General features: G+C 41.0%; 1 protein-coding gene across 1 annotated transcript in view; it reads right to left on the reverse strand.

Annotated features, from left to right (window-relative positions):
• Positions 1–23634, reverse strand: part of PPP1CB (protein phosphatase 1 catalytic subunit beta) — a 54987-nt gene extending 31353 nt beyond the window's left edge. The window contains exons 1-2 of the mRNA XM_012501474.2: positions 23409–23634; positions 23056–23194 (exon numbers count right to left, since the gene is read on the reverse strand). Of these exons, the coding sequence (XP_012356928.1) occupies positions 23056–23107 (52 nt within the window). The 5' untranslated portion in view covers positions 23108–23194; positions 23409–23634. The remainder of the gene's footprint in view (positions 1–23055; positions 23195–23408) is intronic.
• Between the last annotated feature and the right edge of the window lie 3735 nt (positions 23635–27369).

Consider the following 27369-nt stretch of genomic DNA (forward strand, 5'->3'; position numbering starts at 1 on the left):
AATATATTAATATAAAAGTAAAAAGGAGGCAATAAACAGGAGACACAGACAACATTCAAATGTACTTTAGCAAATATGCTAGTTTATAAGACTATCCCTGAAATTCAAAACAATGATCAGCAGAACTGCTTTTATTAATGGGAACTGACATAGCTTCATTAGTGCTCATTCTCAAACATCAATTACCTACTTCTGATGCATATTTGGGTTTTTCTAACACCAAAAAGACATCTCAGCTTTAGTTTTAAATGTGGAAGATTTTAGTTTAAGAAAAAAAAAATGTGGCCAGGTGCGGTGGCTCACGCCTGTAATCCCAGCACTGTGGGAGGCCGAGGTGGGTGAATCACCTGAGGTCAGGAGTTTGAGACCAGCCTAGCCAACGTGGTGAAACCCCGTCTTTACTAAAAATACAAGAATTAGCCGGGAGTGGTGGCGGGTGCCTGTAATCTCAGCTACTTGGGAGGCTGAGGCAGGAGAACTGATTGAACCCAGGAGGTGGAGGTTGCAGTGAGCCGAGATTGCACCACTGCACTCCAGCCTGGGAGACAAGAGCGAAATTCTCTCCCAAAAAAAAAAAAAAAAAAAACTATTTGCCTTGGAAGAATTAAAGGTCTCAAACTGCTTTCAGACAATGAACACATAGCTAAAAGTACTTACAAACTGTATTAACTCATTCAACAAATGTTTGAGAGTCTACTGTGTATTAGTTGTTTATAGAGATAATAGCAATGCACAAGAAAAACAGTACATTATCAAAACTTAGTCATAACTCGACTACTAAGTCAAAAGACTGATGTGGGTCACTTCAGTATGTCAATTTAAAATATTCAAATAACAATGGTGAATATTTTACCTAGTATTTATTTTACTCCCTCTGTATAATTTTGACTTCTCAAGTAATTGTGTAACTAACATTTTTACAGAGCTATAAAGTGCTTCAACTTGTAAGTCATGCAAATCCACAGAAACTAAAAATTTACCAAAACAAAAACACACTGCACAGAAACTTTTTAATATTTCACTGACTGTAGGATGCACATTTCTCCCTTAACTAATATCTCTGAAGTTGTGAGACTGTTGCATTTAAAAGCTTCTTACAATTATAATTGGCAGCCCCCCCCACACACTTAGTGGCACATAAAAGTGCGTTTAACAATCAGTCACATCTTAAGAGTTGATGGATGCAGTTAGAGAAGCTAAAGGTTTTCCCAATGTTTAAAACTCTGACAAGAGTTTTACAAATTAGAAATAAATTAGCCAAAGGTTGGACAGAATAAGGCAGATGTCCCAGGGCAATCCCAGCTGTCTTCCAATTCAAAAGTCCTGCTCCTTTATGTACTCTCAAGACTTCTGATAAAAGGAAGAAATCATCCGGGCAACCTGTTACACAGGGCAACTAGACTGCTATCACAGCATCCATGAGGAATTCCAGCGTTTGGATATCTGAACCTTGCTGGATTATAAAGATATTATAAATCAGCATATTTCATTAGGTGCAAAGCACCTTCACATCAATCATTTCATTTAATCCTTTTTACACCCCAGGAATTGAAAAGGGAAGCTATTAACTCCACTGTACAATGACAGAAATTAAATAACTCGCATAAGATCACAGTGCCCAGGTTTTATAAGACTGATGGGAGCGAGAAGCAGCAGAGAGGGATTCGGAATCAGTCTTCTAACTTAAAGGCCAGTACTTTTTCCACTTCACCACATAAAATTTTTGGATCAAAAATTTCCTAGAAATTTTCAGCATGCAGTAATTTCTAACCAGATAAAAATCCCATGATAGCAAATATCTACCATACTTATTACTGTTTAGAAAATATTTTAACATATTACATACATATAGTATACTAACTTCATGGGTGTAACTCAATGAATTTTAAACTATCTATATACCTGAGTAACCACCATCCAGATCAAGATACAGAATGCTTCCTGCAACCCTGAAGATTCCCTTGTGTCCTAATCAATGACAGTAATGCCTGAGGTTACTATCCTTACTGCTATCAGTATATATTGATTTGATTTATGAATTAGACTTTTAGATAAAAAGAAACATGAGAATGCTCTTTTGCTCATTATTGCATCTGTGAGATACACCCATATAATTGTGTTTAACTGTCATTTGAAATACAGGCTGAGTATCCCTAATCTGAAATCCAAAATGCTCCAAAACCCAAAACTTTTTTAGTGCTAATATGATGCTCAAAGAAAATGCCCATTGGAGCATTTCAGATTTCAGATTATCGGATTAGGGATGCTTAACTGGTAAGTATAATACAAATATTCAAAAATCTGAAAAAAATCCAAAATCCAAACACTTGGGGTCCCAAGCATTTTGGATAAAAAATATTCAACCTGTATTCCATTGAATGAACATATGACAGTATCTTTACTACTCTATTTGGATTATTTCCAGTTTGGGGCTATTACAAATGCTATGAATATCCATGGACATATTTATCTTAGGTATGTATAGAACAAAGCAGTAGAACTGCTCGGGTCACAGAGATGGTTTATTTCATTCAGTAGTAGAGACCATCAGTTTCCCAAAGTGGCTATACCAATTCATAATCCTCCTAACACTGTTGCTCCACATCTTTACTGATACTGCAAATTATCACTATTTTTAATTTTAGTCATTTTGTTGGGTGTATGGTGGTATTCGTTGGATTTAATTTGATTTCCCTGAGGACCAAGGTTGCCAAGTACCCTTTTTTGTCTTTTTGAGATGGAGTCTCGCTCTGTCACCCAGGCTGGAGTGTAGTGGTATGATCATGGCTCACTGCAACCTCCACCTCCCAGGTTCAAGGATTCTCCCGCCTCCTGAGCAGCTGGGATTACAGGTGCACACCACCATGCCCAGCTAATTTTTGTAGAGACAGGGTTTCACTATGTTGCTCAGGCTGATCTCGAACTCCTGACCTCAAATAATCTCCCCGCCTCGGCCTCCCAAAGTGCTGGGATTACAGGCGTGAGCCACTGCACCTGGCCATTGAGTACCTTTTTCATGTGCCTAATAGACCATTTAGGTTATCTTTTTTTTTTTTGGACAAGTTCGTTTTAAGTCTTTTGTTCATTCTTTAAAACTGGACTTTTTCCATCTCTTAATGCTATCTTTTGATGAACAGAAGTTCTTTAATGAATTTAAATCTTAAAAAATCTTAGTCAATCTTTTTTTGGTTAAGGCTTTTTGCATCTTATTCAAGAAATTCTTGCCTTCTCTAAACATACTTCCTTATGTTTCCTTCCAGATATTTTATTGTTTTAGCCCACTTCATTCTATAACCCATCTCAAATTAATTTTGTGTATGGTTTGATGTAAAGGTCAAGGTTTTTATCCAAGCAGATACCCAGTTGATTCAGCACCATTTATCATAAAGATCATCCTTTTCCTCACTGAAGTGCAATGGCAGCTTTGTAGAAAAATCAGGTGACCATACAGGAACAGGTCTGTTTTTAGCCACTGTATAGCTCATTACCCCATATGTCTATTTTTGCATCAATACCACAATGTTTTAATTACTACAGCTTTTAATAAAGTCTCGGTATTTAGTAATATAAACATCCCAATTTTGTTCTTTAGATTTTCCTTTTGAACTTTCAAATAGGTTTTAAAATTGGCTTGTGTCTATCCCCTCCACCCCCAAACTTGTGAGGTTTTAAATTGGGAATAAGGCTGAGTGCGGTGGCTCATGCCTGTAAATCCCAGCACTTTGGGAGGCCGAAGCAGGTGGATCACCTGAGGTCAGTTAGAGACCAGCCTGGCCAACATGGTGAAACCCCGCCTCTACTAAAAATACAAACATTAGCCAGGCATAATGGTGGGCGCCTGTAATCCCAGCTACCCAGGAGACTGAGGCAGGAGAATCACTTGAACCCAAGAGGCGGAGGTTGCAGTGAGCCAAGATCGCGCCATTGCACTGCAGCCTGGGAAACAAGAGTGAAACTCCGTCTCAAAAAAAAAAGGGGGGGGGTGGTGGAATAAGTGTAAGTCTAGAGAGAATTGACATCTTCACAATTTCAAGTCTTCCAATCCACAAATATGGCATCTCTCCTTTTATTTATTTCTCTCAGCAATGTTGTATACTCTAGTATGGCAGTCTTTCACATTTTTCATTAAATGGATTTTGGCTGACATCTGTGATGTCATTTCTTTCAAATGTACTGAGGGGTGCTTTATGGTATAGTATATGGTATATTTTAGTAAATGTTTCATACATATTTGAAAAGCATATATATCCTGCAATTATTGAGTGAAGTGTTCTATGCCCGCCAAGTAGGTCAGGGTGGCTGTGTTGTTCAAATCTTTATCCTTGCTGATTTTTTCCTGTTTGTTCTACTAGTTACTGAAAGAGGGGCACTGATCTATGGTTGTGGTTTTGTCTATTTTAACTTTTTACAATAGTTGTCAACCTTTCCTTTTAGTTTTAGACCTATACTATTACATATATAAAAATTTTAGACATTTTTCCATTAAATTTATCGTTTTAGCATTATATAATGCCCTTCTTTACCTCTAGTGTTATTTCTGGTTTTAGAGCTTTCTCCAACATAAATATAGCCAAGTCAGCTTTCATTTGATTAATGTGTGCATGATACTGTCTCCCCCCCGCCCCCTCCCTTTTTTTTTTTTTTTACTTCCTCATTTGTGTCCTTAGATTTAAAATACATCCCTTGTAAACAGTATCTATAATAGTTACGTCTTCTGAACTTTGCATTAATTTCAATGTTTGCTCCTTTTCTTTTTGAGATGGAGTTTTCACTCTGTCACCCAGACTGGAGTGCAGCGGCATGATCTCAGCTCACTGAAACCTTTGCCTCCCAGATTCAAGCGATTCTCCAGCCTCAGCCTCCCAAGTAGCTGGGATTACAGGCACCCATGCCCAGGCAATTTTTGTATTTTTAGTAGAGATAGGATTTCACCATGTTGGCCAGGCTGGTCTTGAACTCCTGACCTCAAGTGACCTGCCCACCTCGGCCTCCCAAAGTGCTGGGATTACAGGTGTGAGCCACCGTGCCCAGGCAATGTTTGCTCCTTTTACATTTAATATAATCATCGACGAAGTTGGGTTTAAGTCTACCATTCTATCATCTGTTCTGTTTGTCCCATCTGTTCTTCATTCCTTTCTCTTTCCCTGCATTTCTTTGGGGTAATCAATTATTTTTTTACTATTCCATTTTCTCCTCTATTAGCTTTTCGTTATATATTATTTTTTCATTTAGAGGTTGCTCTAGAGATTACAAATACACTTTTGAGTGATTACCACCCTCCTCCCGCCTTTTGTTCTACAGTTGTCATATTTTTGTTTCCACATATTTTAAATCCCACAAGCCACAACTATTATTTTAAACAGTCAGAATTTGTATTTACTCACATTTATCCTTAACATTGTTCACTTCTTTCTGCAGTTATTTGCTTTTATCTGTTATTTTCTTTCAACACAAAGAACTTGCTTTAGTATTCTCTAATGCCAGCATATCAGCAATATATTTTCTCAGCTTTAGTTTGTCTTCATTTTACTTTACTATTGAAGGATATGCTCACTAGATTTAGAATTCTAGACCAGCCTGACCAAGATGGAGAAATCCCACCTCTACTGAAAATACAAAATTAGCCAGGCATGGTGGCACATGCCTGTAATCCCAGCTACTCAGGAGGCTGAGGCAGGAGAATCACTTGAACCCAGGAGGCAGAGGTTGTAGTGAGCCAAGATCACACCATTGCACTCCAAGCCTCGGCCACAAGAGCAAAACTCCATCTCAAAATAAATAAAGAATTCTAGGTTGTCATTTTTTTTCTTTCAGTGCTTTAAAGAGAACGCCATTCTATTGTCTTCTGTCTTCCATAGTTTCAGGCGACAGATCACCCATCATTTGTATTACTGTTCCCTGAAGCTAATGAATTTTTTCTGACAGCATTTAACATTTTCTCTTTCTCTTGGATTTTTAGCAGCTATGTTCCATATGGTTTTCTTTCTATTTACCCTGCTTGGAATCACACAGCTTCTTTAATCTGTGCTTCGATATCTCTGTTTTGGAAAATTATTAGTCAATATTTCCATCCCATTGTATGTCTATCTCCTCTCTTTCTGGGATTCCTATTATACATGATAGACCTTTCCACTGTCTATCAGCAATACATTAGTCTCTCATGCTTTCTTCTGTACTTTTTTTTTTTTTTTCTGTCAGCACTAGATAATTTCTATTGGTTTTTGGTCAACTCAGTTTCATTAGCTTGTCCAAAATAGCATATCCTATTTTGGTGAATGAAATACTGAATTATGGATACAAAATTGTAGAAGTTTTAGATACCTTTCTCCAAAGAAGGTTGTTTCCTTTTAGCAGCAGCACAGCAGTAACTCATTTTCCTGAGGGCTAGTCTGTTTTAGTTTTGCCTTCAATCTTAGGGAGTGGTCATGATGGGGCCACAGTGGAAAAGTCAGGGTGTAATAAGGTCCCCTCTAACCAGGCAGGATTTGAACTTCCATTTTTGCCTCTCTGGCATTAGATAGCTACTGAAATGTCTGCTCAGATCTTTAGCTTTTCAGCTACTGTTTTCTGCTGGGTTTCTTCTCTTGCTTATGTGTACCTCTGAAGTCAGTCAATGACTTTAGAGGGACCTGACTGCAGATTTTGAGGTTAGATTTTATGTGGTTCTCTCCTCTCCTGGGCTTAAGCTTCAACTGCTTTAGTGGCCTGAAACCTCCACCTTTCTTCCTTAGCCCAGTGAGACTGTCACTTTTTATTTGGGATCTATTTCCCCTATGCCACAAACTAGGAAATGTCTCCAGGGAAAAAAGCCAGGGTGACTGGTGAGCTCACACTGTATGCTTCCCTTGTCAAAGATCAAAACCCCTCAACAATTTTCTGTGTTGGTTGCCTCTTCAACAATGGAATGGCTGCTGAGAGGCACACAAAATGTGATTATGCATACACTAGAAATTCAGGTGATTACATTTAAAAAATTGAGGAATGACTTGTCAAGGACTAGACACCATGGCTCCTAACCCCAATTTATTTCACCTGACTTAATCAGTCACACAACTTTGGTGGGAGCACCAAGGTTTCCTGACTTCCAGTAAGGTAATCTTTCTACAATCATGTTTACATTAGGAAAGGTAGAAAAACTACACCAGTATTCAGCAAACTAAGGCCAAGGGGTCAAATCTAGCTCAGTGCCAGTGTTTGCATGGCTTGGGGCCTAAGAATAATTTTTTACATTTTTTAAATGATTGCAAAAAAGCAAAACAAAAGAATCCTTTGTGACATATAAAAATTATATGAAACTCAAATTTTGGTGGCCATAAAGTTTAATGAAGCATAGCCACTTATTTATCACTGGACACATTCATGCTACAATGGCAGAGCTGAGCAGCTGTGATGGACCACATATGGTACTCTCATCACTTCACACTGCTTTTCGGTGCATCACAAATTACACAGATGCAGTTACAACCTGGCAGCGTCATGGGTGTCACGATTATTGCTGTACTGCAACATTATATTTACTTTTACTACCAATGCATACTCATGATGTCAAAGCAAGAAAAGTGAACTTTGAATGTTGTGTTTTTAAGACAATAAAGTGTGGATTATGTTATTTAATTGGGTGCTAAGGCATTGTAGTCATGTAGCTGTGCTAAAAAAAAAACACAACATATACTGATGTTACCAGATGGAGCACTCACCACAGCATTCCCAATTCATAGTAAAGCAATGGTGAGGGAACTTTTTAAAAAACAAAACGAAATCTCATCACAGCAGAATTTCTTCACAAAAATTAAAATCAGTCTGCAACTCAAGTTTCCAAGTGGCCCATTTGTTGGCCAAGTTAAATCATTTATCAATGGTGGGTTAATTAAATTGTATCTGACTGGAAAAGCTGAAGAACTATGTATATCTTGAGACAATAAGCTTTTTTTTTTTTTTGAGATGGAGTCTCGCTCTGTTGCCCAGGCTGGACTGCAGTGGCGCGATCTCGGCTCACTGCAAGCTCTGCCTCCAGGGTTCACGCCATTCTCCTGCCTCAGCCTCCCGAGTAGCTGGGACTACAGGCGCCTGCCACCACGCCCGGCTAATTTTTTGTATTTTTAGTAGAGACGGGGTTTCACCATGTTAGCCAGGACGGTCTCAATCTCCTGACCTCACGATCCGCCCACCTCGGCCTCCCAAAGTGCTGGGATTACAGGTGTGAGTCACCTCCCCAGCCGAGACAATAAACTTTTAAAGACCATTAGCCTTTCTGTAAAAACGGTGCTTGAAGAGTTGAGGACAGTGGGAGCAAAATTAGTAAACAATTAAAAAACAAGTTAAATGTTCCTTGGCTCTTGATGACAGGTGTTACCAATACTTGTTATTTGGGAAGCCAATCCTGATTCGAAGTGACTGAAAAGTTACCCTCTATAAATAATCTATGTGGAACAACTAGAGGCAAGAATATTCTCAAAGCAGCTGAGAAAAACTATTTTAGTACAACCTGAAGTGGAATCTGCTAAGATATGTCACAACTGATGATGGGAAAGTAGAAAAATACTTAGTTGGGCTATTTTACAAAATCTGAGAAAATGTACGATGTTTGAAGTCTGGTGCAGTTTTTTTTGTGGAAAAATATATTAATCAGGTATTACTGAACCAGAGGCATCAATGGTCAACTTCATTTGCTCTAATGAACTTAACCACTGTCAGTTTCATGAGTATTTGTTAGTAATAAAAGCTGAATATCCTCATTTGGCCAACCACACAGGATTTTGATGGCTTACCAGTGACAGCTTTATTGTAATTTTTTTTTTTTTTTTTGAGACGGAGTCTCGCTCTGTCACCCAGGCTGGAGTGCAGTGGCGCGATCTCGGCTCACTGCAAGCTCCGCCTCCCGGGTTCACGCCATTCTCCTGCCTCAGCCTCTCCGAGCGGCTGGGACAACAGGCGCCCGCCACCACGCCCAGCTAATTTTTGTATTTTTAGTAGAGACGGTGTTTCACTGTGGTCTCAATCTCCTGACCTCATGATCCGCCCGCTTCGGCCTCCCAGAGTGCTGGGATTACAAGCGTGAGCCACCGTGCCCGGCCGCTTTATTGTAATTTATTTGCATTCAGGGCTGATACTGAATTTTTTCTAAACAAGAAGAACCGCCCTTAATCACTATTACCAAACATAGAAGAGTTTTAGAAATTAAATTTTGCGGCAGATCTGCTAATTTTTTCCCCTTTTAATTCGAGGTAGCCTCCATGCTACAAAATAGAATGAAAGCTCCCCTAAATGTTTTCTAACAAATTCAGCCTAAAATTTTAAGGCAGAAAAATATATACGAGAAACTTCTATTGTGGTAAGTCATCCTGACAACTAATACTGTCTGAACTAAAGCAAGTTGCTTTATTTTTTAATTTTTTACTTTTTGAGATGGGGTCTTGCTTTATTGCCCAGGCCAGAGTGCAGTGGTGTAATCAGGCTCACTGCAGCCTACTGGCTCAAGACATTCTCCTGCCTCAGCCTCCCAAGTAGCTGGGACTATAGGCACATGCCACCACACCTGGCTAATTTAATTTTCTGTAAAGACAAGGTCTCACTATGTTGCCCAGGCAGGTCTCAAACTGCTGAACTCTAGTGATCCTCCTGCCTCCGCCTCCCAAAGTGCTGGGATTAAAGGCGTGCGCCACCGTAACCGGTCAGCAAACTGCTTTATACATAACCCATGCTGTCAAGTTAAAACAAGTGAGATCTTCATTCCCACACAATTTTGCAGCAGATATATTTTTTCAAACTAGCATTCTTCAAACCTTGACTCAAGTGCAAAAAAAATTTCCATATATCAAAATCCATTTAACTGTGCAGCTGAGGAGCTTCCACCTAACCCTCTATTGGAAGTGATTAATCTGCAATGTAATGACATGCTAAAAGGCAAGTATCGGGAGAATTCTATAAATGCTTTCCAAGTGATGAATATGCAGTATGTCCCTGTGTAAAAAGACATCTTCTAAGATGAAATACATAGAATCTCACTACAGATCAGCACACGAGATGACCACTTCCAATCAATTTTGATGACAGAGAACATTAACTTTGAATCTCAATTAAGCAAAATGTTTATCCTCTCCCAAAAGAATTCTGTCCTTTACTCAACCATTATATTTCACATTTTATATCAGTGTAAAAATTTTTCTATCGTAGGTTTGTCTTTCCAACGCACATATCCAAGGGTATGTGAAATATGTGTCTGTGTTGTGTGTACACTAAATTTTATTTTTCACTAACCTTCTGCTACTTTCCCCAGCAAGTTCTTACTTATCATTACCTCTCTAAAACAGAAAAGATGGCAAGAAAAAAGCACTAATTCCAACACCTATGCATGGTGTCTCACAAATTTTTTTTTTTTTTTTTTGAGACAGGGTTTCTCTGTTGCCCAGGCTGGAGTATAATGGCATGATCTTGGCTCACTGAAACCTCCACCTCCTGGCTTCAGGTGAATCTTCTACCTCAACCTACTGGGTAGGTGGGATTACAGGTGTGTGCCACCATGCCCAGTTACTTTTTTGTATTTTTAGTAGAGACGGGGTTTCGCCATGTGCCCAGGCTCGAAGTCCTGACCTCAAGTGATCCACCTGCCTTGGCCTCATAAAATCTTAGTAATCTTCACTGACCACTGGTATTCTCTTACTCAACCCCCACCCCCAAGATTACATGCTAATTAATGGCAGTCAAATCTAGACATCCTAATTTTTTCCTAGCATTTTCTCCGTATTTAGCACAAAAGCCTGCTTTTAGGCAACAAAAAGGCAGAAAAATAAAAATTCTACAATTGGCTAAAATGTGGAGTCTTGTTTTTTTTTTTTTTTTTTTTTTTTTTTGAGACGGAGTCTCGCTCTGTTGCCTAGGCTCGAGTGCAGCAGCACAATCTCAGCTCACTGCAAGCTCCGCCTCCCGCGTTCACGCCATTCTCCTGCCTCAGCCTCCCGAGTAGCTGGGACTATAGGTGGGTGCTACTATGCCCAGCTAATTTTTTGTATTTTAAGTAGAGACAGGATTTCAGCGTGTTAGCCAGGAGGGTCTCGATCTCCTGACCTTGTGATCTGCTTGCCTCGGCCTCCCAAAGTGCTGGGATTACAGGTTGAGCCATCACGCCCAGCCCCCTTTGCTTTTTCATTCTTTCTCTCTTGCTTTTCTTCTCCCTCTCCCTCTCCCACTCTGTCTTCCTTTCCTCCCCATCTTTCTCTATGCACACAACACACACACAGTTTTAAGTGAAAAAAAAATTAGGCAGCTGCCGTACTTCCCTCTCATCTTAGGCCTGCCTGTTAACAATAATTAATGTGGGCCGGGCGCAGTGGCTCATGCCTGCAATCCCAGCACTCTGGGAGGCTGAGGTGGGCGGATCACGAGGTCAGTTCAAGACCAGCCTGACCAACATGCTGAAACCCCGTCTCTACTAAAAATACGAAAATAAGCCAGGTGTGGTGGCCGGCACCTGTAATCCCAGCTACTCGGGAGGCTGAGGCAGGAGAATCGCTTGAACCCGGGAGGTGGGCGTTGCAGTGAGCTGAGACGGTGCCACTGCACTCCAGCCTGGGTGACAGAGTGAGACTCCATCTCAAAACAAAAGAATAACTAATGTGGATTCAGAGACCAAAATGGCCTTTAGTGGCTCTGTATAATACCACAAATTGTCTATAATATTGTGTATATATAAAAATATTTTTCTGAGAAGGTCCATGGCTTTCATGAATTCACAAAGCATTAAGTAAAAAGTCATTTCAGGTACATTGGTAAACAAATAGCAAGTATAATGAGAAAAGAGTGAAGAAGAAAAGTGACAGATATAGGTGAGGGCTAGACATTTCAGGAATAAAGGACTTTTTTTTTTTCACTGCACTGACATCTGCTTTGATAGTACAAAAGCAAGGATGGGTAAAACTGTGTCTCAATACATACAAAGTGAGTGGCACCAAATCCCACTGGTAGTCAGTCACTGTGTTGTTCATTGCAACACACATGCAGTGAAACACAAAAAAGGCAGCTTCATGTATGCCCTTTGGTAAAGCAGTAAAAATGATCAATTTTACTAAACTTCAATCTTTGAATACATCTCTTTAATAATCTACATGATAAAATGGAAATGCCCACAAAGCACTCCTGCTCCATCCCAAAGTACAATGGTTGTCGCAAAGGAAAGCACTCCTGTGACTGTTTTAGTTCCAAGCCGACCTAGACACTTTTTTTCACTAAACACTTTTACTGCAAAGTATAACTGACAAACTATGGTTATTCATACTTAGATATTCAACAGATACACGTGAACATGAACAAAGTGACCCTGTCATTTCAAGGAAAACAACTGACAGTACTTGTTGCCAATGATAAAAATTCAAGCTTTCAAGTTACAAACTAAAATTCTAGAAACCTTGTAATCAGCACCATGAATCTGACAGCTTCTCCATACTTAAGGACTCTTCTGATGAGATCTTGTAACATTAACAAATGTCATTTCTGGATACTATATTACATAATAAGCTGTTTCAACATCTGGACATCTGCATAACTCAGCTGAATCAGTATTATCCAAATGAACGACGCGTATTATAAAATCATGTGTAAGATCCATTTAAAGTACAAGAAAGACCAATGGATTTTAATGTAAGAGAACATAAAAATTCAGATATAATTTCAGATTCCACATCTCTTTTAAAATTCACCTTTAAAAAACCACCACTTGCTGATTTTGGGTATAAACATCAGAGAATACCCACAATTACCTAGAACAGCCATTAAACTACTCCTCCTTTTTCTAACTACGTATCTGTAGGACTACAGACTTTCTTCATATTCAACTAAAACAAGGTATCAAAATACTGAAACAAAACAGAGACGCGAATTCAGCTGTCTTCTGTTAAAAAGACATTAGATTTGCATAAAATGATGGCACTCTTCTCACATTTTTGCTTTAGAAAAGTTATCTTCATAAAAAACATTTATGCTAAAATGTAATACGTTGCTACTTAAAGAACAGATATTTATTTATTTATTTATTTATAGACAGTCTCGCTCTGTCGCCCAGGCTGGAGTGCAGGGGCGCAATCTCAGCTCACTGCAACCCCTGCCTTCCGGATTCAAGCAATTCTTGTGCCTCAGCCTCCCAAGTAGCTGGGAATACAGGCATGTGACACCACGCCCAGCTAACTCTTTTATATGTTTAGAAGAGATGGGGTTTCACCATGTTGCCCAGGCTGGTCTTGAACTCCTGGCTTCAAGCAATTCACCTGCCTCAGCCTCCCAAAGTGCTGGGATTACACGTGTGCGCTACCATGCCCGGCCGAGAACAGAAATTTTTAAATTCTCAGTTTTAACTTCTAATGCAATATTGTTAAATACCTCACATAAATAAAAGCTCGTTTTCAATTCTTTACAAATATGGAGAATTTGAGTGTAAGAGGGTCTCAAGACTCAAAGTTCAAGATACACTGCCCTATAGTTCCTGGCCAAAAGCAAGCATACAATAGCGCTAAATCACTTTTCACCATTGTATCCTACCTAGAAATACCTTTCCCTCTCAGCACCAACACTGATATGTCAAACCAGATTATAAACGCTGAATAATGGGAATAGTAAAGAAACTGTTATACATACTTACATACAAGAATGGTGGTTATATGCAATAAACAGAAAGCGAAGGAAACAGTATCTGTCACATACTTACAAGAAAGCCTTCTCAAAATTAGTATGGGGACTAGTATCCAGGACTCAGTGGCACAAACAGCTCTCTGTTAGTATTTCCTAGCTCAGGTTTGTACTAAGCAATAATGACGGCTAACATTTTCTGACCTTTAATGTGTCAAGAATTGTTTGAAGGCACTTACTATCATAGATGCAGAAGAAACTGGGGCAGGGCTGAAATACACCCAGAATCTGTGTCCTTAATCATTATATAAGATGGCATCCCAATGTATCAATACTTACTAATATTTGAGTAAACACTTAACTGAGTAAACATCTGATTATCATTCAGGATTCACATAATTCTAGTAGCTGGGGGTCCGAAATTCACAAAAGCTATTCCTTTCTGTCATCTAAAATCAGACCTCACTCCTCCTCACTGACAGGTTTGCAAGTTTCTCCCCCTCAGAAGTCTGGTCTTGGCCGGGCGCAGTGGCTCACACCAGTAATCCCAGCACTTTGGGAGGCCAAGGTGGGCGAATCATGAGGTCAGGAGTTCGAGACCAGCCTGGCCAACATAGTGAACTCCCATCTCTACTAAAAATACAGAAAATTAGCTGGGCATGGTGGCGGGCACCTGTGATCCCAGCTACTCAGGAGGCTGAGGCTGCAGTGAGCTGAGACTGCACCACTGCACTCCGGCCTGGATAACAGTGTGAGACTCCGTCTCGGAAAAAAGAAAAAGTCTGGTCTTTTTGTCTCACTAGTTTGGCTCAAGTATTTCATAGTAATTCAAATAAAAGGCTCAATTCAAACCACACTGAGGAAACATACAAGTACCTATAAAGATTCCTTCTTAATTTACTATTTAAAGTTTTAAAACATGGGATTACAACTGCTAGATATGACATTAGTGAAAGCTATGTAACATCTGATATACCTAACCTTTTATTATGAAAACTTAGATTTTGATTTCTCCAAATCTTGAGAATGAGAGGTAGGACTAGGGGGAAGATTAAAATGGTGTCAGACAAGTACAGTTATGCATCATTTACCAAAGGGAAACTTCCTGACAGATGCACAGTGAGGTGATTTTGTTGTTGTGCAAACATCATAGAGTGGACTTACACAAACCTAGATGGTATAGTCTATTGCTCTTAGGCTACAAAGCATGATGCACAATATGTTACTGTACTGAATACTGTAGGCTACTGTAACACAATGAGTGCTTGTGTATCTAAACATATCTAAACACAGAAAAGGCACAATGTATATACAGTAATAAAGATAAAAATACTTTTCTTTCTTCAAGAATAAATTAACCTTTGCTTACTTAACATTTTTTACTTTAGAAACTTAAAAAAAATTTTAAACATTTTGAATTTTCTAGTAACGATTAGCTTAAAACAAAAGCATATCATACAGCTGTACAATATTTTCTTTATATCTTTATCCTATAAGCCTTTTCCTATTTTTAAAAATATTTTTTACTTTTTAAACTTTTGTTAAAAACTAAGACATATACACACACATTAGCCTAGGCCTATAGAGTCATGATCATCAATAACATTATATTCCACCTCCACATCTTCACTGGAAGGTCTTCAGGGGCAGTAACATGCATGGAGCCATCACCTCCCAGGATAACGAAGCTTTTTTTCCGGGAATGCCACCTGAAGGACATGCCTGAGTCGGTTTTAAGTTAACTAGTTTTTTAAAATAATATATTCCAGGGCCCTGCGTCATGACTCAAGCCTGTAATCCCAACACTTTGGGAGGCCAAGGCAGGCGGATCACCTGAGGTCGGGAGATCAATACCATCCTGGCTAACACAGTGAAACCCTGTCTCTACTAAAAATACAAAAAGTTAGCCAGGTGTGGTGGTGCACGCCTATAATCCCAGCTACTCAGGAGGCTGAGGCAGGAGAATCACTTGAACCTGAGAGGCGGAGGTTGTGGTGAGCTGAGATCGCGTCACTGCACCCCAGCCTGGGCAACAAGAGCGAAACTCTGTCTCAAAAAAAAAAGTAAATATATAACATAGCTGTTTATTACCATTATTAAGTATTATGTACTCTATATAATTGTGTTATACTTTTTTTTTTTTTTTTTTTTGGGAGATGCAGTCTCATTCTTTCGCCCAGGCTGGAGAGCAGTGGTGCAATCTTTGCTCACTGCAACCTCCACCTCCCAGGTTCAAGCAATTCTCCTGCCTCAGCCTCCTGAGTAACTGGGATTACAGGCATATGCATGCCACCAAGCCCAACTAATTTTTGTATTTTTAGTAGAGATGGGGGTTTCACCATGTTGGCCAGGCTGGTCTCGAACTCCTGACCTCAAGTGGTCCATCTGCCTTGGCCTCCCGAAGTGCTGGGATTACAGGCATGAGCCACCACGCGTGGCCTGTGTTATACTTTTACACAACTGGCAGTGCAATAGGTTTACACCGGCACTACCACAAACATGAGTAATGCGTTGCAGTATGACATTATGCCTATGATGTCACTAAGTGACAGGAATTTTTCAGTTCCATTCTAATCTTACAGGACCATTAACTATCTTACATGAAGTCCACTGTTGACCAAAACATCATTTGATGGAGCATATGACTATATTCAAACCAAGAAAGTGTTTTGGTCACCTTGTAACTGACCAGATGGGAACTTCTGTTACTTAGGGATATTCTGATTAACATTCTTAGAATAAAATTCCTTTATGGTGAAACATGCTATGTTAAAACCTCCCCATTATGCAAGTGTGGGCATGCATCAAAAATCAAACGCTATTCCCTCTGAGATATGCACATATCATCAATATCTCCACTTGTCTTTGCACAGATGCAGGTAAATTTGGCAAGGGAGGGGTCTGAGGCCAGTGATGTTCACGAAGGTTATACATACTCTCATAAATCACTGTGCTCTACATGTGAATAGTGCAAAGGCAGAATAAAGGACAACCGCCCCTGCCCTTTTTCCTACTGTATGACAAGTACCCATCTAGACCAAGGACTGACTTCCTCTATCAAACCAGGAAAAAACTGGCTACTGGTTATTTGTACTTGAATAAGCCTTGAAATGGCTATTTAAAGCTGCTAGAAGCAGTGGTTGCTGCCTAAAGGTATAACGTTGTATCCAATCACAAATCCTAGAAGACTCGACTGGGAATTCCCACCTACCACACCACTGCTAAACCTACTGACATTTACAAACTATTTCTTCCCCTTGCCTCCCTGTATGCCACCAAGATTCCAGAATAACCTTTCAGAAATACGTAACTGAATTTTAGTCAGTATTTCTAAATATCTTAACATTCCTTCATACCTGTATTATTTTACCTCTGGTAGAAATATCTGAAAATAGGGCTGGGTGCCTGTAATCCCAGAACTTTGAGACTAGCCTGGGCAACAAAGTAAGATTCTGTGTCTACCAATTTTTTTTAATTAGTGGTGCATGCCTGTGGTCCCAGCTACTTGAGGCTGAAGTAGAAGGATCACTTGAGCCCCGAAGGTTGAGGCTGCAGGTGAGCCATGTTCATGCCACTGCACTCCAACCGGGTGACAGAGCTAGACCCTGTGTCCAAAAAAAAAATTAATTAATTAATTAAAAAAAATTAAAAATGCATGGCATTGGAATGTATACTCCTTTAAAAGTAATAAACGTGGAGAATATGGAAGAAAAAGACCTACTAGATGCAACTATCTTCTCCACTAATCCTGAATCTTAATATGGCTCTGTCTCTAGACTCATTTTAAATAATGTATAAATCCCAACGAATCTTCATCTTGGATTTAGATATTTACCAGAAAAGCCCCGGGTCTGCATTCAGATAGCAAAATAAAAACACCTCTGGGCTACTTCTTCAAACTGTCAGTTTCCCTTACTTGCTGAATTAATTCAGAGAAAACAAACAACTAATCTCTGAATCAGTTAAAAAATATGCCACGACCTTATGTCTCCTCTAGTATCTCATCCAGAAGAATCAAGGAGATAAAATATTCCTCGGGTGATCCTCCCCACTCCCCAACATGCTCTTTTTTCTAACAAGTCTAGCTGTGGATCCACACAAAACACTTTCCCTACAGAAGTGGAGGTTGTCAGGAACAACTGACACTTCTTTCCAACTGCGTAACCTTTAGATTGCTGGGTCAGAATTAAACAATTTAATCAGTAAAGAGGCCTTAACCTGGCAGTTCATCAGAAAGTTAAACATAGGGTTACCATATGACCTAGAAATTTCACTCCCAGCTATATACCCAAGGGAATTGAAAGTATATGCCTACACACAAAAAAAAATTGTACATAAATGTTGATAGCAGCACTACAAGTATTCACAATAGCCAAAAGAAAACAAAATGTCCATCAACTGATGAATGAATTAAAAATGTGGTGTATACATACAATAGAACATTATTCAGCCATAAAAGGAATAAAGTACTGATACATACTACAACAAAGATGAATGTTAAAAACATTAAAAGAAACCAGTCACAAAAGACAACATATTGTATGATTTCATTTGTATGAAATGTCCAGAATAGGCAAATCTAAGAGACAAAAAAAAGTAGATTAGTGGGGGCGGGGAGGGAATGGGGAGAAATGGGGTGTCTGCTACTAGGAACAGGGTTTTTTTGGGGGTATATGTGTATGAAAATGTTATACAGTTCACTGTGGTGATGGCTGCACAACTCTATAGTATACGAAGAATCGTATAGTCTAAATAGGCAAACTGTATGGTATGTGAATTATATCTGGATAAAGCTGTCATTTTAAAATGGAGAGCTTTAATATGCTTTCATTAATCGATTTCACTTTTCAAATCCATTCATTTATTTTTTCAACCTTCAAAAGGACACCACAGGCTGGGCGCAGCACCTCGCACCTGTAATCCCAACACTTTGGGAAGCCAAGGCTGGAGGATTGCTTGAGCACAGGGGTTCAAGACCAGACTGGGCAACCAACATAGGGAGACCCTGTCTCTACCAAAATAAAAAAAATTCGCCAGGCAAGGTGTCATGTGCCTGTGGTCCCATCCACTAGGAAGGTTGAGGCAGAAGGACTGATTGAGACCAGGAGGTCGAGGCTGCGGTGAGCCATGATCAAGCCACCGCATTCCAGCCTGTCTTGAAAAGGAAAAGTTTAAAGTGTAGTCTGTCAGCCTAACTAAATCTTAAGAGTACTATACCTGTTTCACAAGAAGGAAAAGGGATACACACTAAAAGATCACAGGCAGTGTCACAAATTCAGACATCTGACAGGTCAAAGTTAAATGAAAAATGAATTTAAAAAACACAACAGGTACAAACACATCCCAAGATTTTCATAAAACTGTAAGTGGGCCAAAAACGTAACACAATCACATTTTGCTATGGAACTTTACACAGTGCTAATATTCTACAACTCATATTGTAATAATCAAGTTCAGCTTCGTGGTAATATGTTAAAAAACACTTTAAGAAAAACTTTTCTATCTCACAGCAAACTGCTTTTGGGGATATTTTTGAAGACATTTCAATGAGAAGGGAAAATGTTCATGATGTAATACTACATGAAAAATTAACTCATAAAGCTATGTAAAGAATATTCTAATGATGTAAAGCATGTGAATTTTACAAAGTATATTAAGTATACTTTAAACAAAAATATATCAAAATTTCAATAACAGTTATCTCTGGATTGTGGAATTACAGGGGACTTCATATTATCACATATATGATACATAACAGACATACTGTATCAACTGGCACATCCCAGTTTTTAAATACCTGGATCAAGACTGTGGTTGGGAACAGAGCTGGCACTCTTATTCACCCAGCAGCATTTTTCCATACTAATCTCCTCCCAAATGCATTAGATTCTACTCATTCCACTTCACTTCCTCCAAAATAAACTTAGCACTTAACAGTTTGAATGAAGTTCCCCAGATGATTCTGCTATACTCCCATTTCCCACCCCTCTCAGAACCACTCATCTAAGTAAGAAGCTTTTATCAGATTTTCCAGAATACTCAAACTAGCTTCAATTTAAATGATCAAAACACTATGGTAAGCCACAAGAATGTGGCCAACAGGGTCACTACAGGGGATAAAGTAGAAGTCTTTGGTTTTTAGTTCTAAGCAAAAGTTAATCCAAGAAAACATACCGAAAGAATATGCACCATCCAAATAATAAAATCAATATTTCTGTTTTACATTAAATGGCATGTATGTATTAAAATGACCTAAAGGACTCTTTGAAAATACCATATCAAGGTCGGGCGCGGTGGCACATGGCTGTAATCCCAGTACTTTGGGAGGCTGAGGCGGGTGGATCACTTGAGGACGGAAGTTCGAGACCAGCCAGGCCAACATGGTGAAACTACTAAAAATACAAAATTAGCCGGGGCATAGTGGCACGCGACTGTGGTCCCAGCTACTTGGGAGGCTGAGGCAGAAGAATCGCTTGGACCTGCGGGGGCAGAGGTTGCAGTGAGCCAAGATCACCCCACCGCACTCCGGCCTGGGTGACAAGCGCAAAACTCCGTCTCAAAACAACAACAACAACAACAAAACTGATCAATAATACGCCCACCTAAAAAAGAAAAACAAAAAGCAACTCATAAAATGTAGCCACCAGAAGTGTGTATAGCTGATCGGCGATTTAAAATAGTAAAAAAGAAAAAACAATCAGGAATATGTTGTGGGGCTACAATCAGCATTTTAAAATGAGATCAGGTCCTGCTGAATGTTTTCCCCTAATGCAGAGAAATTCTTGCCAAATTTTTACTTACACGTTCATTTGACACTAAAAACACTAACCACAGTTATTCTTGCTAGGCGGCTTTACAAAATATCATTAACTAGCGTCTAATATCATTGAAAATCCAGGTGGGCAAAATTTTCTTTGAAGATTAAAAATAATTATTTACTAGAAAATTCAAGTCTGCTCTGGACAAGTCTTTCAACAGGTCTAGATCTGGGAAGGAGGTGAAAAACCTAGAATATTTAAGAATCCCTTGGGGGCACTGTCAAACTAAATATGCTTCTGTAGGATGAAGAAGTACTGAAACCTACTGATAGAATGTGTGCTGAACATAGGACAGAGAGGAGGCTGAAAAAGCCTGAAAGTCACTTGTTTAGACTGGGAGCTCCTTGAGCGAAGAGACTGTGTCTTATCTTAGGATTGCTGGTGCCTGGCAAGGAGGAGGTCAACTTGTTAACGCTTGCTAAATTAAGAAAGAAATGTGTCTGGACTACAATTCTTACCCCCCCATCCCTCAAAAAAGGAAAAAAGATTGTACAAAACCAAATATTTAATTTGAATTCACAAAAACAAATGGAATCACTTAGACTATTTTTCCCCAGTGTCTTTTCCAGTAACCTTGCACAACCCACTCGTGAAGTTTAAGTACCTGTAATCATATAAGGGTGCGTCTAATTTAAAAAGATACAAACATTTTAAAACATAAATCTGTTTTATGCCTACAAAATATATGGAAAATGAAATAAAATATAAGTTGAGATACAAACATATTTTAAAAATATTTAAATTTACAAGCAAAGTTTAAAATATACAAAAATATGTCGGGAGCAATGGCTCACGCCTGTAATCCCAGCACTTTAGGAGGCTGAAGCAGGTGGATCACGAGGTCAGGAGTTCAAGACCAGCCAGGCCAAGATGGTGAAACCTCCGTCTCTACAAAAATACAAAAAAAGTAGCCGGACATGATGGCGGAGTGCCTGTAATCCCAGCTACTCAGGAGGCTGAAGCGGAAGAATCGCTCGAACCCGGGAGGCGGAGGTTGCAGTGAGCCGAGACTGTGGCATTGCACTCCAGCCTGGGCGACAGAGTGAGAATGAGTCTCAAAAAAAAAAAAAAAAAAAAGGCCTCTACTTTCCCAAATGTAAACAAGACATACACATTTTTAAATTAACTATTTCCCTCATAGAGCAGTTACAAAATACAATTATTTTCAAAGTAAATTTCTCAAAGACCCAGCAAGATGTTCACATCTGAAACAGTCTTACGTAGTGAACACTGACTGCAGGCACCAGGGGGCCTCCCAGGAATAACTTGATAGTAAAGGAAAAGGTAAGTAAGAGTTCCTGGTAAAACTTTTGCTTCCTATTCAGTCTTAAGACTGCTGGAGGGCTTTCACATCTGGAGCAAATATACAGTATTTAGTTACAGAACAGGTACTCACAGAACTTGGGTTTGAGATACCGACACATTCGTTGAAAAAAAGGAATTACCCCTCCCCCATTACAATATTCTTTGATGATTTTCCAAATATAAGTACATATTGCTTCACTGTAGCAATTATCTTAAGGTAATTTGAAAGCAAACAGTACATACGCAATCCTTGGACGGCGGCTAACAAAGAGGCCTCTAAATTGTTTAAAAAGGATTAAAGGCTTTTCTACACACTCACAAAACAATTACTGATGACGAAAACTTTAGGGTAGAGGGACTCTTTGGCAGAAGACTGCATTTAACTTTGAATAATATCCTGCAATGAATCAATACATTTAACTCCCGGCTAGTCCACCTCTTCGTTTTCCGCCCCCCCTTGCCTTCCCACCAACATGAAACAATTCAATAAGAACACTAGGGCCCGGAAAGTTCAAACGCTGCGTAGACTTGCAAATATCTTTCAAATACAAGACAGGCTTTAAAAATAGATTTTCACTAAGTTTGTGCGGAAATTAAGCTCTGCTCAAATCAAACGCAAAAGCCAATCCCTTCAGCAAACCCATCTACATACATCAAATTTCTTACGTGCACCTTCAACCTGATCAAATATTTTGTCTTACAATTTTTTTAGGCCAAGTAACAAACGGTAGATTAATTCCCGCTAATTTTATCCTTTCTTTAAGAAGAATCCATTCTACAGCATTGTGTAAAAATGCAGAGCAGACGAAGCATTCCTGTTAAGGACAGGTTTTTATATATATACGTAAAATTCACTCCCGGAACGACAATCGGAGGCAGCCAAGGGCAATGCACAAAGAGAATATAGAAGAAACAGTGATTCCACGGACACACAAAGCCTGGTGGCAGGCATCCTCTGCCCCTCCTCGGAGGGGTCACCGGAGGCGAGCACGACGGCGCGCGGAGCCCGGCGGCCTTTCCGAAAGGCTGTCTCCCGCAGACCCGCTCCGCACAGCCTTCGGCCGGCGGGCCTAGCCCCCGAGGGTCCGCGGGAACGGCCCTCTCTCCCCTGATCTCCCCTGACCGCGCTCCCAGAGGCCGCTCCCCCGCTCCCAGAGCCTCCTCGCCCCCTCCTCGGGGTTCGTCCGCCGCGCCGCGCTCCCAGAGACTCGTCTCGGGGCGGGAAAGGGGTCCCCTTGCGTTCCGGCGGCAGAGGGGGACGCAGGGGTCGGCGGCGGTGCCCGACCTCCCTCCATCCCGCGGTCCGGCGCGCACTCACCCTCCAGCAGCCGGGTGATGAGGCTGTCCACGTTCAGCTCCCCGTCCGCCATCTTGTCGGCACAGACTCTCCTTCCCAGCAGCGGGAACAAGGGCTTCTCGGCGGCGGAGGCTGCGGCGACGGCTCGGCGTTCTCTCACCTACAAGTCACGCGGCGTTTCGACCCCGGCTCCAACTCCCCCTTTTCCCGGGCCCTCCCCCCACCCCCTCCCCGCGGGGTAGCGAGAGCGCGCGCACACTCGGAGGCACCCACGGAAAATAAATAAATAAACAAGATAGGCCCCCTCGAACAGGGCCGCGTCAGACCCAGGCCGCCACCTCCTCCTCGGCACCGCCCAGCTCCGCAAAGCTCACCAGCGCCGCCGACGGCCCCACCCGCAGCGCCACTCACTCCGCACGTCCCTTGCGCGCCACCGCGTCACGCAGCTCTCCGCGCAGGCGCGCGGCGCGCTCCCCGCCGAGGCTGCCCTCGACGCCTGGGCCGCCGCGCAACCGCACTGGAGCGGCTTCTCGCGCTGCCGTCTTCGCGCAGGTGCGTCGCCCTCTCTCCACGTCCACGGCGCCGAGTCTCGCCGCGGTGGCGCAGGCGCCAGGAAGGTTCCCCGGCTTTGCTGCGCGGAGGAAGTCCCGGTTACGCAGAGCGCGCTGGGGCAGGGCTGACCTTCCCCTTTCTCTACTTCACTGGCGTCCTCCAGACGTGGTGGTTGCGCCCTTTCGGCCTCGCTTTCCGTTTCTTGGCTTCATCCCCTAGATCTGCAAACAGTTCTTCGTGTTTCTTCCGTTAACCGGGAAACGCGAACTGCAGCGTTTGGAACCCGGGTTTGCGCGTGTGGAAAGCAAGAAGCGGGTTACTCTGCTGGAGTTCGACATTGCAAATAAAGGTCTTTATCCCCAGCGGTTCTACAAAATTAGTTCCGCAGGGATACTGGTTGAAAGAAGCGTTGAAGTGGGCCCTGTAGGAGTCAGCAATAATACAATTTTATATGGGTGCAGATGGCTCCCTGTGTCTAGCGCTTTCACACATCTCATATCTCCATCCACGCCGTGGGTATCTTTTTTCCACGGTGTGTTTCTGTTGCTGCCTCCAGTGTATTGCTTAATCACCCTACCTGGTAATTATGCATTTTTCTCCTACTCTCGACTCAGCTCCTAGGGGATAAAAACACACTAACTTATCTTTTTGCCCACAGCACCCACCAAGTATTTCCATCACGTAATACTGCCTCTAGAAAGGCAAGAGGAGAAGCAGTCACGCTAAGGATCTAGGCAAGTCAGATCTTTTGTCCTGTTTTAGGAGGTGGCCAGCCCTTACTTATTCCACAAGTGTTTTTCCAGAAACTCAGACTTGTTATTGCCCCAAGTCCAAGGCAGTGTGCTTCTCCCACTCACATATCACTAATAGTAGCTAACATTTGTTCAGATCCCTGTATGTACTCTGCCACTGTTTTAAATGTTACACCCGCGTTACCTCATTTAATCCTTACAACTGCCCTGTGAGGTAGGTATAATTATTATCTCGACTTTGTAGATGGGATTCACCGAGGCACAGATGGTTAAAAAACCTAGCCCAAATCACACAAATAAGCAGCAGAGCTGGGATTCAAACCCAGGCATGTAGTGCTAGAGTCTGCATTCTTAACAATTGCTATATTCTCCCTCTCCGTGAATGTGGGCTGAGATGCTGAAACAGGCATGTGCTGTGGGGGAGAAAAAGCTTTGTCCAACCAAGTGCTTTCTAATGTCCAGATGACATAGAGCTAGGATTTCCTAATGCCTTTTTTCCCCTATTTTTCTCTCCATTTCAGGATTGAGTTTGTGCACCGATTGTGAACACAACAGGCAGCAAGCTATAGTGGTGGTCCTGGCTGGAGTAGTTTTCACAGACTGCAGTAATCTGTGGAGATGAACTGGCAGTTCTTTGTAGTTTTCACAGATCACTGCCAGTTCGTTTTGAGGCCTTCAGGAGTGAAGACCTGGCTCATCATTACTCTTTGTTGTTTTGTTAAAGTTATTTACACCCTACTTTATTCCAGAGGAAAGGATTTAACGTAGTTTACGTAAATGTGTACAGCAGGGTAAATTAAAAATAAGTACAGAGAAAAATAGGACAAAAGAAAACCGTGAGTGTGAAAGATAAGATTAAGCCAGCAGTTTTGTATGCAAAATGCATGGTGTAAGGTCCTATTGGTTTGCTGGAGGTAGGCCACACATATGACTGTCAGTTTTCTAGCAACCAAGAAAAAGATCAGTTGCAAGTGGAGTAGGTGTTTTGGCTAAGCTGGAACTAGGACTTGAATATAGCAGCTTGTAGAGTTACGCCACTTGCCCAAATCTCTTCCATGAGCCTCTTTAAGTGTAACAGAATGCTTGGGAGCACGTAAATAGGTGCCTACTTAGCCTCTAATTTTCATGGGGCCCATGAATCCCATGAAAAAGAACTTCAAACCCTGTCCACAATTAGAGTTCCAGTATATGCAGACATGTTTAAAGGACAAGGGACACCCAAAGGGAAGATTGCACAGAGAGAAAGCGAGCATCCGAGAGAAAATCACCACAAGTGAGGCAGAGGGAGGCCGGTCTCAGCAGAGTTTTGGAGGTCGTGAGAAGAAGAGGTAGGAGATAGGAGAGTGGTTCTGAGTACTTGCCTGCTGATGTTACCTTCTCCACCCCCACCAGGTTTTCCAGTGCCTAGAGTCTTGGGCAGGAATGGGCCACTGTAAGAAAGAGCTTTATCACTAGGGGCTCAGCCAACTTTTCTGTGGGATGTCCCTCCAAAATAATTAAGAGTTCAGAATGCTTCAGATTTTGAAGTGAAACTGGTACATATATTAAGTGTTACTTAATAACCCGATAGTTTCTAGGGCAGCTCACCATAATCCCAAACATTAGCCACCACCCTCACCCCCTTCAGAGTAAAATGTGTTTACTGAAGGAAGTTGGGAAAATGAAGAAAAAAAATATAAAAATCACCTGTAATCTTACCAGTCATAGATGGCAGTTTTCCTGCCTTATTTCTGAATAATGGTTGTTAAACATTTACCAGCACACCATAAGGCTTAGGGAGGCATCTGGGTCATGCATGTTAATATCCTTGGGTAATTCTAGAAATGTCTATGAAGGGAAACTCCTGTTCTTTATCTAGATTTCCTGATTGCAAGGGGTTTGGGCATCATGATTTAGGGGTCTTAATAAAATTATTATTTAATTTTTTACTAATAGGTAATGTCTGTGCCTATCAGATAAAGGCAAACCAGTGCTCAGAGGAACCCAACCATCTCTGTACTGAGACCAGAGAGCTGTCTCTATGTATTGTCCTTAAAGAAGGCATTTTGGAACACAGTAAACAGCAGCCTGGTGACTCCGGTTAGTAAACACAGCAAAGACTTTCATAGGGATGTTTTTCTTGTATGCCTCTCAGTATTAGCCAGTAGCCAATCTGATGTGAAAGTGAGTAAGTTTAGGTAGCAAAATGTGGAGGGGGTGATATATAGTTTTTTTGTTGCTCTGGCTTAATCCAAGATGACTTTTAAATGAATGAGTCAACATTCATTGGGCTGTCCTTCCATAAATATGATTCTTCTCAATCAAGTGTTTAATAAGTCTTAAGTAGCAGTAAGTTTAAATTTTACTAGTTATATCTGGAGGGCAGCCATTCTTTATATCACATGCATTAAGCTTTTATAGTCAGCCCAATTCAAGAAGATTGAAAAACCAGAGAAGGACATATATGCATCATTAGGAGGCCACCCCTCTCAATACAGAGCCAGGCCTAGGTGGTACAGCCAGGCAGGGCCAAGATTTGTTCTTAAGATTTAGTTTTGGTTTCATTTCATTATACATATGAGAATAGCCAAAATTATAGCTAAGCCATAAGGCATGTCCTCAGCCAATTTAGCCCCCCAGAATTATAAGGCAAATATAAATAAATGCCTCCTTCCCTGCCCTTGGTCAGTAACCTCCCCCGTGGCCCCAACCAACTCTCTTTTCTCTCTCTCTCAGTTTGTCTTAAGCTAACTCCATAGTATATCTGTATCTTTCAAGATAAAGTGATTGAAAAATAAATGTCTAGTAATTGAAGGAGTTAACTGGCTATTTAGAACTGTTAACTATAAGGCAATTAAAGCTAGATGAACAGCTACCACAAGTAATGACTATTTAATTGTTGAAGAGTTGATCTGTGGCCTTTTTTTCTTGTAATTAGATTACAGGGCCAGTTGCCTTTGTTACAATAAAAGCAAGTCATCTACACAGGTAAGAATGTTTCTCTTTTATTGCTTCCCCCCCCCACCCCCCCCCCCCCGCCCCCATCCTGCTC

This window comes from Nomascus leucogenys, chromosome 19 (genome assembly GCF_006542625.1).
Source record: "Nomascus leucogenys isolate Asia chromosome 19, Asia_NLE_v1, whole genome shotgun sequence".
Taxonomy (NCBI): Eukaryota; Metazoa; Chordata; class Mammalia; order Primates; family Hylobatidae; genus Nomascus; species Nomascus leucogenys.